At 37.1% G+C, this 12409-nt stretch overlaps 1 protein-coding gene across 2 annotated transcripts in view; it reads right to left on the minus strand.

Moving 5' to 3' along the window:
- Positions 1 to 12409, minus strand: part of KLHL4 (kelch like family member 4) — a 56170-nt gene that overhangs the window by 29478 nt on the left and 14283 nt on the right. For both annotated transcript variants that reach the window (XM_031660823.1, XM_009197892.4), the window contains 4 exons: positions 11427 to 11613; positions 4540 to 4764; positions 2773 to 2935; positions 844 to 1056 (listed from right to left, as the gene is read on the minus strand). In XM_031660823.1, the coding sequence (XP_031516683.1) occupies positions 844 to 1056; positions 2773 to 2935; positions 4540 to 4764; positions 11427 to 11613 (788 nt within the window). The remainder of the gene's footprint in view (positions 1 to 843; positions 1057 to 2772; positions 2936 to 4539; positions 4765 to 11426; positions 11614 to 12409) is intronic.

The raw sequence follows: 12409 nt of genomic DNA on the forward strand, positions 1-12409 counted from the left end.
CACTCAACAGAACCTAGTTTATTTCAAGGCAGCCAGTGAGCAGGACTGAGAACCTACCCTAGGCCATAAGTCTCCCAGCTGAGAAAGCAAGCAGGCCCACAGTTCCTCGGCTGTCCCTGCGCAGCAATCCACCTCCCTCAGAGGGTCTGTGGATTCTCTTGGCTTTTCTGTTACGTTCCTGCGGTAGTTCTTAGAGCCAAAGTTCACAATATGGTTCTCCACACACTGCTCTGTCTATGTGAGTGGGAGCTGCGAGTTAGTCCTGGCTCTTCTCCACCATTTTTTCCCCAATCTCAGTAAACTTATTTTGATTTGAGTCTCCTGAATTGGTTGAGTGATGTAGCTTGGCACGAAATTTATTTACCACTTTGTCTTACTATTTTATAGTGTGGCTATATAACAATAAGATGGCATATTCTTTTTACATACTTTATGCTGAATCTAAAATGAATATGGAATGTTTAAAAAATATATTTTTAGCCTAAGAGAAAGTGTACAATTTTACAGAAGATAAATCCACTAAAAGGATTAGCATGTATTGGAAGACTACTTTCTGGTTGTTTAAAAATGTAATGAAACACAGTCTATTAAAGATAAAAATTAAAAAATTAAAATTAGCTAAGATCCCATAATTGAAAGAGCCTGGAACAGGAGAGGACTGGAGTCTTAGAGGATCCCAGCTGGGAAAGGACTTGTTCTCCCTAGATTCCTGTTGTACTATTTAATTTTCTTAGAGTGGGCATACAAATAAATTGATTTCCATTTAAAAGAAAAAAAATTCTATTTCTAAAAAAATAAATAACCAAATAATTACATACAGAAAGAAATAGAAAAAAAACTTACCGTTCCACACAGTCAGAAAGCCTGGAGCAATGGTTGGAAGCAGGGGCATCATGTCCCCCCACAACATATAAGAATCCATTATATGTGGCAACTCCCACACCTCCACGTCTTTTGGACATTGGAGCACACAAACTCCACTTGTTAGTGTGTGGGTCAAAGTATTCCATTGATTTGAGGCAGGAACTTCCATCACGTCCACCAATAGCATATAATCTAGATAAACAGACAGAACCGCGTGTATGTATATGTGTGTGTATACATACACACACAAAATGCATGCATAGAGTGAGAGTGAGAGAACTTTGCACAAAGCTTTTCAAGTTTCTGAAGGGTCTGAGTATATATTCTACTCCTACACTATTTTGCAGTGAATAGCAGAACTCTGTGAATAGATCATTACCTGAGGGCACCTGTTAAAATCTATCCCAACCCAAACCTCCCTTTTTCACTATCTTTGTCACGGTCATTTTAACATAATTGAATAAAAGATTTCATGGGATATGAGGCACAGAAAAAAGAGGGAAAGATCAAAAGGATTGGCAGGATAGTTCCAAAGACCAACTCCAACAACTTTACAATTTTAGCAGGGTTCAATTACCTGGGAGCAGAATCTGTTGTTTTTATGTATCACTTTATATTTGCATTAAAAAATTATCACTTAGAAGACATTAACTTAATAAACAACTAAGGAAAGAGGATAGAACCTAGAAACTAGATTTTTTTTTCCCTAGGAAGTGATATTGGCTATGACTTTTCTCCCATACACTTTAAAATGCCATTCTTTTGATTAGCATTTTAAAAATAATTTTAAAATTATCATGCATTAATAAAGAAGACAGACATTTATTAATCCTTATTCCTATAACTTTCCTTCATGCTGAGTTGTAAACAACAGCAACTCAGCAAAGCACAATTAAATGGGGCAAATTTCATGTTTTCATCCTGTTCTGTATTAGGTAGGAGATTACATAACTGAATCACCTGACATTATTCAGATCAGGCCACAGATAGATTTAGGAGTAGCTTAAGCTCTAAGACACTTTAAAACTGGACCTCCTCTTAACTACGGACATTTCCGATTTATTTCTGTGCAAGGTTTTAAAAACAATGTGTTGACATTTTGACTGAGACCATATCTATGATAATGTATTGGCTTCATGCATAGTCAATATAAACACACAAGGCTGTCTCTGGCAACTGACTCAACCTATTGTCTGAAACTCGCATGATTCATTACCCTCTTATATGCTGGTCATTGTCTCCAAAGTTCCCTTGTCAGAAAGCAAATAATACCTGGTAACAATTCAAGCTCTTAGAAACTTCTAACATCATCATGTTTTAGTATAATATCTCGGAAGTGATAGGCAAGTGACAGGAAGAGGTAAATATTCAGGAAGGGTGAGACTAGGTAGGATTCTATATTTAGGAACCCTGAACGCTCAGGAGAGAGATTGTTGAAAGAATAAAAGAATCACCTTGTTATAATCATAGACAGACTAAAGTTTTGATAAAAATAAATCATCATGTAAAAAAAGTAGTAACTTCTTGAGGGTAAAATTAGAACTGGCTTGCCTGTAAAAGTGTTTCTCAAGTTTAATGTGCACAGAAGTCACCTGAAGATCCTGTTAAAATTAAGATTCTGATTCAGGACGTTTGGGGCGGGGCTAGGATTCAACATTTCTAAATACATCTCAGGAAAGGTGGATGCTGCTGGTCCCAGGACAACACCTTGATTAGATAATATTTCATCAAGTATTTATTTTAGACAAGTATTTTCAGTCCTAATGGAGAGTTCCAATGAAGATCTTTTATTATTGATAACAAGTACATCCAGGTGTTTGGAATGCTAATTGATTGATGGATCACATCACGGAAGTTCTGTACTATATGACCTGGAAGCAATGAGCATGTGTGTTTCAACTTACTCACTTGTTGTTTAATGCAACAACACCGACTGTGCTTCTAGGAGTTGACATACTGGCTACGTAATTCCACTGTCGTCCCTCAGGGTCCCATCTTTCTACAGTATTTAGATAGCTCCATCCATCATGACCACCTACAGCATACATTGGTCCTTCAAGAGTGGCTACACCTAAAAAAATTAAAATTAATATGTGGGTTCACCTAGGTATGCCACACACAATGAATATTGTTTCATTTTGCAAGCAATTAATTGCCTAACTTTTTTTTTTTTGCTTATTAAACAATTTTACATACATATGAATCATTTACAGACTCTGTTGTAAAGCTAAGTATGGTTTTCTAACCTTATGAAACTTTCAGTTTTAGTTACCATATCATAGAAGGGTATCATTGAAGTCAAAAGAGGCAGTAGAATGCATCACTTCTAGATATGTAATTTAAAAAGCAGGCTCTTTCTGGCAAAATTTCAACATTGTTTGTTGATGTAACATGTAGATACAACATGATGTTGATTCTTAGATAAACCTTAGAATAACAGGCTGACTTTAGTAGGTCTTTATAACCTCTGGTGTTTAATATAGGGGTAAAAAGATTCCCATGAGCTAACTTACTAGACAGCTTTTTAATGTAGTTAGAAGTTTGTTTTTTCAGGTATTATGAATAGCCCATTTCTGCTTTGCATCTGCTATGATAATTTACATGATGTTTTTTTCCCCACCTTGACTATCCCAATCAACCTCTCAGTGGTATATCATCATCACTTCTCCTACCTATTTACTAATATCAATTATATTGAAAAATAAGCTTGCTCTGATTTCTCTGCAGGACCTTTCGGAGCTATGTCTAGGAATAACACTGACATAACTAGATAATATAATTATATAGTGTATTATTTGGCAGAGTTAATTTATCAGGATAATTGGGACAAGCAATACCATTCCTGAATCTGCCATTTTTTAGCTCTGTAAAAGTCAAATTAAAAAAAAAAAAAAATGGAAATTTTTCTGTTGTTCAGCCAACTCTTACGATATCACAAAAATATGGAGCCTAGTATAAAGAAAGAGGTATCCTGACAAATATTCAGGAGAATCAAAGTTCTCCACCATGGGCACATGATTCATCTAACTGGAAACACAATTCCTCTCAATCGTCAAGTACTTTCCTCTCTAAATTGAGATTAGAAGAAAACTTCTTGCTGTAGTTGTATATTATTTAATAGTAAATCCCTTTGAAAAGATGTTATCCTTTTTAGAAGGAAACCCCTTTAAAATACTGGTGGAAGGGAATCAGGAGTAACCTGCAACAACAACAAATGTTTCCCAGGCTTTTATCATTTCCTTAAGTTTTTCATCATTTTGGAGACATTTTCACTAAGGATTTGGCTAAATCCCAATTATGTGCTGCTAGATTTAATTTCTTTTTTTGAGACGGAGTCTCTCTCTGTCGCCCAGGCTGGGATGCAGTGGTCGGATCTCAGCTCACTGCAAGCTCCGCCTCCCGGGTTTACGCCATTCTCCGGCCTCAGCCTCCCGAAGAGCTGGGACTACACGCACCCGCCACCTCGCCCGGCTAGATTTTTGTATTTTTTAGTAGAGACGGGGTTTCACCGTGTTAGCCAGGATGGTCTTGATCTCCTGACTTCGTGATCCGCCCGTCTCGGCCTCCCAAAGTGCTGGGATTACAGGCTTGAGCCACCGCGCCCGGCCAGATTTAAATTTTTAAAAACTCTACTTACTACACCTTCTTGAAAAATACATTACGTTACGCTCTTACCTAAGCCGTGCCGATGTGTTGACATGGGAGGCATCACAGTCCAGATTCTGCCAACTGGATTAAAACATTCCACTGTATTCAAAGTTTTTAAACCGTCTCTTCCTCCCACGACATAGAGCTTATTATCAATAACTGCAACTCCAAATTGAAGCCTACGGCCATTCATGGTGCCAATATGTAGCCAACTGTTGGTCCTGAGGTCATATTTTTCAATAGTAGTAGTACCTGACAAAGGGATATTGAACAATGGTAAAATGTACTTTTATTGACATTTTGAATTGGTATTATACACGTTATAATTATATACCCATAACTTACAGCACAGTATCAGTGATTACAATTCAAATGAAGTAAGTAGCCCAGGTAATTCTACAACCTGGGAGATAAAGCAAAGGATAATCTTTTACCAATTCTGAACCCAAATAGAAGAGTCAAAATAAAATGTTTTATGTAATATGTTTGGTTTATACCCTTACAACGCTGGCTTTGGCTATACTATTCTACTGGTGGTATCAACACAAGTGTCAAATGACATAATTTATGACAAAATACCTTGGATTCTATTATTGAATGTTTGCACATCTGTTACAGATGTAATTATTTATAACCATTCAATATATTAATTTATGGTTTTTACATTTGTTTTGGGTGTGTGTGTTTGTGTGTGTGTGTTTATTTGTGTGTGTGTGTGTTTGTGTGTGTGTGTGTGTGTTTATTTAAAAGACATGTAACTAAAGGACCAGGAATGAAAATTATTTTTAAATGGGCCTTTAGCTGGGTGTGGTGGCATGCACCTGTAGTCCCAGCTACTTAGGAGGCTGGGGTCGGAAGACCCCTTCAGCCCAGGAGGTGGAGGCTGCAGTAGGCCAGGATCAAGCCACTGTACTCCAGCCTGGGTGACAGAGTGAGACTCTGACTATATAAATAAATAAATGAAATTCAAAAAATGTTAAATGGGCCTTTGGTGTTGACTCACATAATGTTCCATGACGGTAATGATGCAAGAGGTAGAGAGAAATTTATGCAGATAGTAAGGGCAAGAGAGTCCTTGGTGGAATTACCTTTCTAATCAAAAGCAGCCCCCCAAATCATTTGTTTTCTAACAAAGAGCAGCCTGAAAAATCAGGCTGCAGACATAGATAAGCAAGCTGGAAGCTTGCACAGGGGAATGCCAGCAGTTGCACCGATTGGAAAGGGCTACCTTGGGGGCAGGCATTTCCAGCATGGAGGCTTCATCTCCCCTTTTTTTTTGTTACCACGTGTACAGTAAGAAAAAAACGGGTAACATGGCCAGCTTAGGCAGAGAACCTACCTGCATAATAAAAGATTGGTGTGGGGGCGGCCAGAGATTCGTGCCCTATGCAAATGGCACACCTGGTCCTAACCAGTCTTTTGCTCCCTATATATATGAGACACCACCTCTTCACCAGCTCATCTATGGACCCCCCTGCATTTCATCATAGATCTGGAAACCCATTTTTCCAGGACCCCTCTCTGTAGCAGAGAGCTATTCTCTTTCTTTTGCCTTTTAAATTTCTGCTCTTAATCTCAGTCTTTGTACGTCCTTGTCTTTGATTTCTGTGGCCATGAGACAACGAACCTCATGTGTTACCCCAGACAATGAACCCGCTTCAGTAGCACAAAATATTACAGTTGAAAATATAGAATTACAAGGTATTACTTTAAGTGTTAATATAATTTTATTTTCTGTTCAATCACTAATGTACAAAGTTTACTGCCGTAGTATACTGTCACTATTGACAAAGTGAACTATCACTACTGTCATAATGAATTGCCACTTCAGTAGGCAATGCTTCTTACCATTCATTTGTAATAGCTGCTGCTATTTTTTAGTAAAAGCTGCTTCTGCACAACAGGGAAACTCTGAATAATAACCAGGGTGGAAAATGATAGAATTATTTTTTACATCTATAGTGTATCTAATAGAGTTTGTGGCAGGTTTAAAAAATTTCATCCCAATTACACAAAGTCAACCACAGTAATAAGCAAAAACACTTTCCAGTTGTTCCTTTACTGGGAGATTTGTGAAGAAAATGCAGTCCATTAGTTATAATGAAGATGCAGTTAACATTTGAAGCAAACCCATTGACAGTTACAGGGCAATAGTATGGGGTCATATCCAGTCCAAATTTAAGCAGAGTGTATATTAAATATATAGCTGCTCCTTGATTAGATTGAATTAGCGGAAACCGTGTTTCCTTCCTCTAACTTTAAATATATTCTGGTGAATAGTGCACTGTAAGTATTTGTGTTCCAAATTTGGGGTTTTCTAATACAAACTTGTAAATACACAAGGACTCATTTACTCTTTCTCTATCATTACTGCCTCTTTCACTGATAACATGGATTTGACTGAATACTGATTTAGAGGTTAGCAATTGCTCTACTGACTATATTTACTGCTAAGAGGTCAAATTATAACACCTATCAAAATATCTTTTCTACATTAAATATCTTTGAATGGTAATGTTAAAACTGAAATAACTACAAACTGACATCTACTTTTATTCTATGTTTAATCAGTCAGTTTTCTCTGAATGTTTTCTACTTCTTTCCATTTCCTCATCCCAGTCTTCCTATGTCTGCATTCTTATCTGCTTGCTATAATTTTAACTTTTAGTTCTCTTTTTGTCAGTGGACTTTACCGGTGACCTAATTTCGATTAGGAAATAAAAGCTAGTCTGCACTCATTGTTATGATTATGAAGATATGAATGGTGGGGTGATTAGAAAATTGTACAAATCTACATTAATCAGCTGTATGTAGAAGATTTACACTGAGAGATGTAGATGTGTGAATCATGCCAGGTTAAATTTTTCAAGGCATTAGATTCAATATAGAAGATAAAATGATCCCATAACTTTTGACTGCAACATGAGCATTTATGACTGGTAGTTCTACAGATTGAAGTTTGAAGACTTCTCCAGCCCCTTTGTCCACCCCCAGCAATCCTTCAGCTAATCAAAATGTATATTCTCTAGCTGCTTTACTAGGGCAGCTCTATATTAGATGGAAAAATATAAATTCAATTGTTTTACTATCTTTTCCTTTAAAATTTTTCTGTATAAATAAGTTTCTGCCTCAGAATGTTTGATATATTGTTTCTCAATCCATTTCTATGCTCTTACCCAATCTTCGTTCGTCATCTATTCAAGAGTGAACAAAACCCATCAAACTTATCAGTGTTGTTGAGAACACTGTAGTTCGTGCGGTAGTAAATATATCTGATGTAATGATTTCCTCCATTTACTTTACAAATGTTCCAAAAGTGACAAGATCAGCCTTTACTTTGTCTCCTGCCATACTCTTTATTCAGAATTTATTTTTTAAATAAATAAAAATTTGCAAAATACTCTGTATGTACAAGACAGACATCCAAAGTTTACTAATTGACAATTTAACAATTTTGACTCTGTGATCATACTTAACACTTTCTAATGATTCTTTCAAATACATGGTAGGAGTTAGAGTTAGCCCCAGCCATTAGTGTGATACCTATATTTAACAGCAATTCTGAGCTTGTTATATGAGTCAGAGAGGAAATTAGAGACTGAGGAAGCACTGTATTTCTTAAACATCAAAATATAAAAGTTTTTTTTTTTAATTTTTAAAATTTCAATAGTGTTGGGGGTACAGGTGGTTTTAGGTTACATAGGTAAGTTCTTTAGTGGTGATTTCTGAGAATTTAGTGCATCCCTCACCCAAGCAGTGTACACTATACTCAATATGTAGTGAAAAACATCTTTTAAAAATAACTGAAACAACACACTATAAGAAAAGGCGTATGTATAGAAATTAATGTTTATACGTTTGTGAAAATATGTAAAGTAGTACATTTTTCTTTTTTTTTTCTTTTTTATTTTTTTTGAGACGGAGTCTCTCTCTGTCGCCCAGGCTGGAGTGCAGCGGCCGGATCTCAGCTCACTGCAAGCTCCGCCTCCCGGGTTTACGCCATTCTCCTGCCTCAGCCTCCCAAGTAGCTGGGACTACAGGCGCCCGCCACCTCGCCCGGCTAGTTTTTTGTATTTTTTTTTAGTAGAGACGGGGTTTCACCGGGTTAGCCAGGATGGTCTCGATCTCCTGACCTCGTGATCCGCCCGTCTCGGCCTCCCAAAGTGCTGGGATTAGAGGCTTGAGCCACCGCGCCCGGCCAAGTAGTACATTTTTCAATGTCATACTGCTTTATACAGATAAATGCTGCCCATGTAATGTTTTTGTTATACTTCTTAGGTTTTCTTTCTTTCTTTCTCTCTTTTTCCTTTTTTTCGTTACTACGTGTTTACCCTGGTTTTCTAATAGATTCTAAAATCCCCCAAGAGTTTTGTTGTTGTTCTTTTGTCTGTAACAGTGGCAGTGTAGAAAAAGGAACATCGTATTTGAATAAGAATTTCATCTCCAGCCTTTCTTGATGTTTGTCCTTGGGTTGGCTATCTAACCTTAAGAGGGGCAAAGTAGCGGTGACATTATTGTAACATTATTGTGAGGATTAGAAACGATGTTTGCAAAATGCCAATCAAAGATTAAGTAATCAAAAAGGTAAGGTTTTACTGTTCTTTTAATGGTCTGCAACGTCCCATGAGCCTTTTATAGTGTCTCCAAATGCCAGGAACTCAAAAGTGTCTCATACCCTCATTTATTTCCATGACAAACTTTGGCAATAGAGTCCAGAGATTATAGGTTCATATTTCACTCATTTTTAGAGACTGATAAGGAGTTATAGATACTTATAAACATTTGTTGTAATATATTTCTTTATGGTAACAAGAAGTTAAGCAAGATTAGCCCGAATAAAATGCCAAAAATAAAAAACAAACACAAAAACCAAACAAACACAAAATTTTCCATTTCTCACAATGCAAATTAGGCTTTTTGCAAAGTCAGAAATGAAGGACAAGTGCACTTGCATTTTTTATTTAGTACTCTTGTAATTTAAATACCAAACAATAAATCTTTTAATATGCTTTAATATTCGATTTCGTCAACAAAATGCAATAAAACCTCAAGTTGCCAGACTGGAGATTAATTATAGGATCTCATTGTCCTATAAAACCTATCTTGTAACATTATTGTTACAAAATACAAAAATATTGTTATTTGTTATTTTCTGAAGAACATCAGTTCTTCAAGTAACCCTACAAATCTGCAGATATTTGCATTTGCAATCTCTTGTTTTATGGGCTTATGATTAATAAGTATAGTTACTATATAGTCTTCCAATTTTCAATTACATATATCAAAGAAAATAATGTGATTCCAGTAGGACTTCAAACCAAGTTTTTAAACTTTTTTTTTTCTATCCCATATCCTTTCCTCATTTTCCACCATCCCCCAGTTTCAAGATGTCGCTCTGAGATAAACTTTACATCCTTGGAATGTTTTCTTTCCTCCACTCCCTTTCTTATCCCATTCTATGCTCCCATGCCTTACGCACATTTGTTTACCTAGATGCTTGATAAACACACACCATACTCACTTATCTCGTCAAATATTTCCTTAGAAGCTTCAGGGGCCATATGCTAATACAGACCAGACACCTCTAGCCACAATGGCACCAGCCCCTTAACCAGATGGAAGAATAAATAATTCAAGACAAGCCACTGAAGTGGGTCACAACACCTGCCACTTCCTAGCCACCCTGTCTATTCTGCATTCCAAACCTTCTCTTTAAAACCCCCACATTCTCTCTACAAATGGAAGAGTAGGAATTTTTGGAAAGAATTCCACCCACTCCTCCCCTTACTAGCATGGGAAAGAAAATCTTCCTCTCTTTATATTGCACCTCACTCTTGTTATTATGGCTTCTTTCTACAAGTGGCCAGCAGCCAGACCTTTTGCCAGGTGCAGTCTCTTTCCTTTGTGATTAACATGTGAAAGGAAAATAAATCTTGGGACCCCCCCAAGCCACGAAGCCAAAAGGAAAAGTCAAGCTGGGAACTGCATCAGGCAAACCTTCCCCACCTTTTTATTCCTAAATAAGATAAATACTGAGTTTTTTTTTTTTTTTTTTTTTTTAAAGCTACATACCTCCCTCACAATTTGCCCACAAGGAAATTCCTTGTGGGCCTCCAGATGCTTATCCTTAAGCAGTTAACATTGAATTTCACCCTGGCTATGCAAATTGACAGCTTATTTTCATAGGTGCAGGACAAAGGAATGACAGAACTCACGGTCATCCCTCTGTTCACCTGAGACAAATGCATATCTGATTGCTTCCTCTGCTTTATTGTTTATGGAAAAAATGCAGATTCTCTAAGCCAGACTAAGGCATAAATGAGTATTCTTGTACTTCCCTCACATGTAAATTGTGTATTTAGTGAAAAGCGAATCAGCTACTCAAAAGAATGCAACCATTTGTCTCTTATCTACCTATGTGCTAGAAGTCCCCACTTTGAGTTGTCTCGCGGACAGAACCAATGTACACCTTACGCATATTGATTGATGTCTGATATCTCCCTAAAATGTATAAAATCAAGCTGTACCCTGGCCCCCTGGGATTCAGAATGGGCACATCCTTAACCTGGGCAAAATAAACTTTGTAAATTCATTGAGACCTGTCTCACATACTTTTGGGTTCACAAACACTAAATAAGTTTTCCCTGAAAAGATATAATATGGCAAAGTAAATATTCAAGTTTTAAAACAGCTTCTATAAAGTAAAAGTGCCTATTAAGAGTTCAACACTAATCGAAAGGTTATGTCTCATAAGGTAAGTAGAAAAATGAGGTCACAACATCATATAAAGCACCCTGTTTATGAAAATTTGCTTTAGGTGCACTCATTTAACATGGCTTTAATATCACCCTTATAATTTGGAGGCTGTTAAGAATGTATCTTTTTTGAATGAAGACACTCTAAGTTATTTTTACCTTTCATAGCATCCATGCCTCCTACAGCATAAAGTGCCCCCACAGTTGATTTTCTAGGTTTTGTCCGAGGGCTTTGCATCATGGATCTTCTCTCAGGTAAAAGATGATACTTCATAGCTTCCATCAGGAGCTTCTGACACTCAAGATCACCAGTAAACATGGAACTGGTTTCAAGATCTGCCAGTAACTGCAAAATAGTGATGCATGGCATATGAACGGAGCGTTCACCATTAGAAAGAACGTATTTGTATTTATGTAACTTTGCAGGCTGGGCGCAGTGGTGTACACCTGTAATTCCAGCACTTTGGGAGGCCAAGGTGTGTAGAACGCTGGAGCTCAGGAGTTTGAGACCAGCCTGGAAAACATGGCGAAACCTGGTCTCTACAAAAAAATACAAAAATTAGCCAGGTGTGGTTGCATGTGCCTGTAATCCCAGCTACTTGTAGGCTGAGGTGGGTTGATAGTTTGAGCCTGGGAGGTAGAGGTAGAGAAAACTTGAGCTAACCTAAAGGTAGAAGTTTGATTATTTAATGCTTTTTGTTATTTAGCAAGATTTTTATTTTCACTTATCAAGAAAAATAACTAAAAGTCTGCTGGTAGTAGCTAATGATCTCTGCAGATTTATTTGACACATTATTCATCTTTTGAATATGTACACATATAATTTAAAGGAGCAAACATCAAAAAGCACTCATAGAAAGTATTGCGGAAAGCAGTCAAAGAGAATGGCTGTATCTGCACAAGCAAGAATCTCCTAGTCTACTGCATGCGGCTAATACAAGTAGCAATCTTTTTGGTGGATTTGGGGTAGTTGTGTTGGTAGTGGCGGTCATGCAAACATGCTCAGTTAAAATAATAACAGACATGGTGGATGGTATCTTTATCATCTGATCACTTCTGCAGAATATTCTGAAAGCAGGTGCTTTTTAACTGAGTTGAGATAACATGCCTTAGTAACTAGCCAGCATATTAACAAAAAGAGA

This window comes from Papio anubis, chromosome X (genome assembly GCF_008728515.1).
Source record: "Papio anubis isolate 15944 chromosome X, Panubis1.0, whole genome shotgun sequence".
Classification (NCBI taxonomy): Eukaryota; Metazoa; Chordata; class Mammalia; order Primates; family Cercopithecidae; genus Papio; species Papio anubis.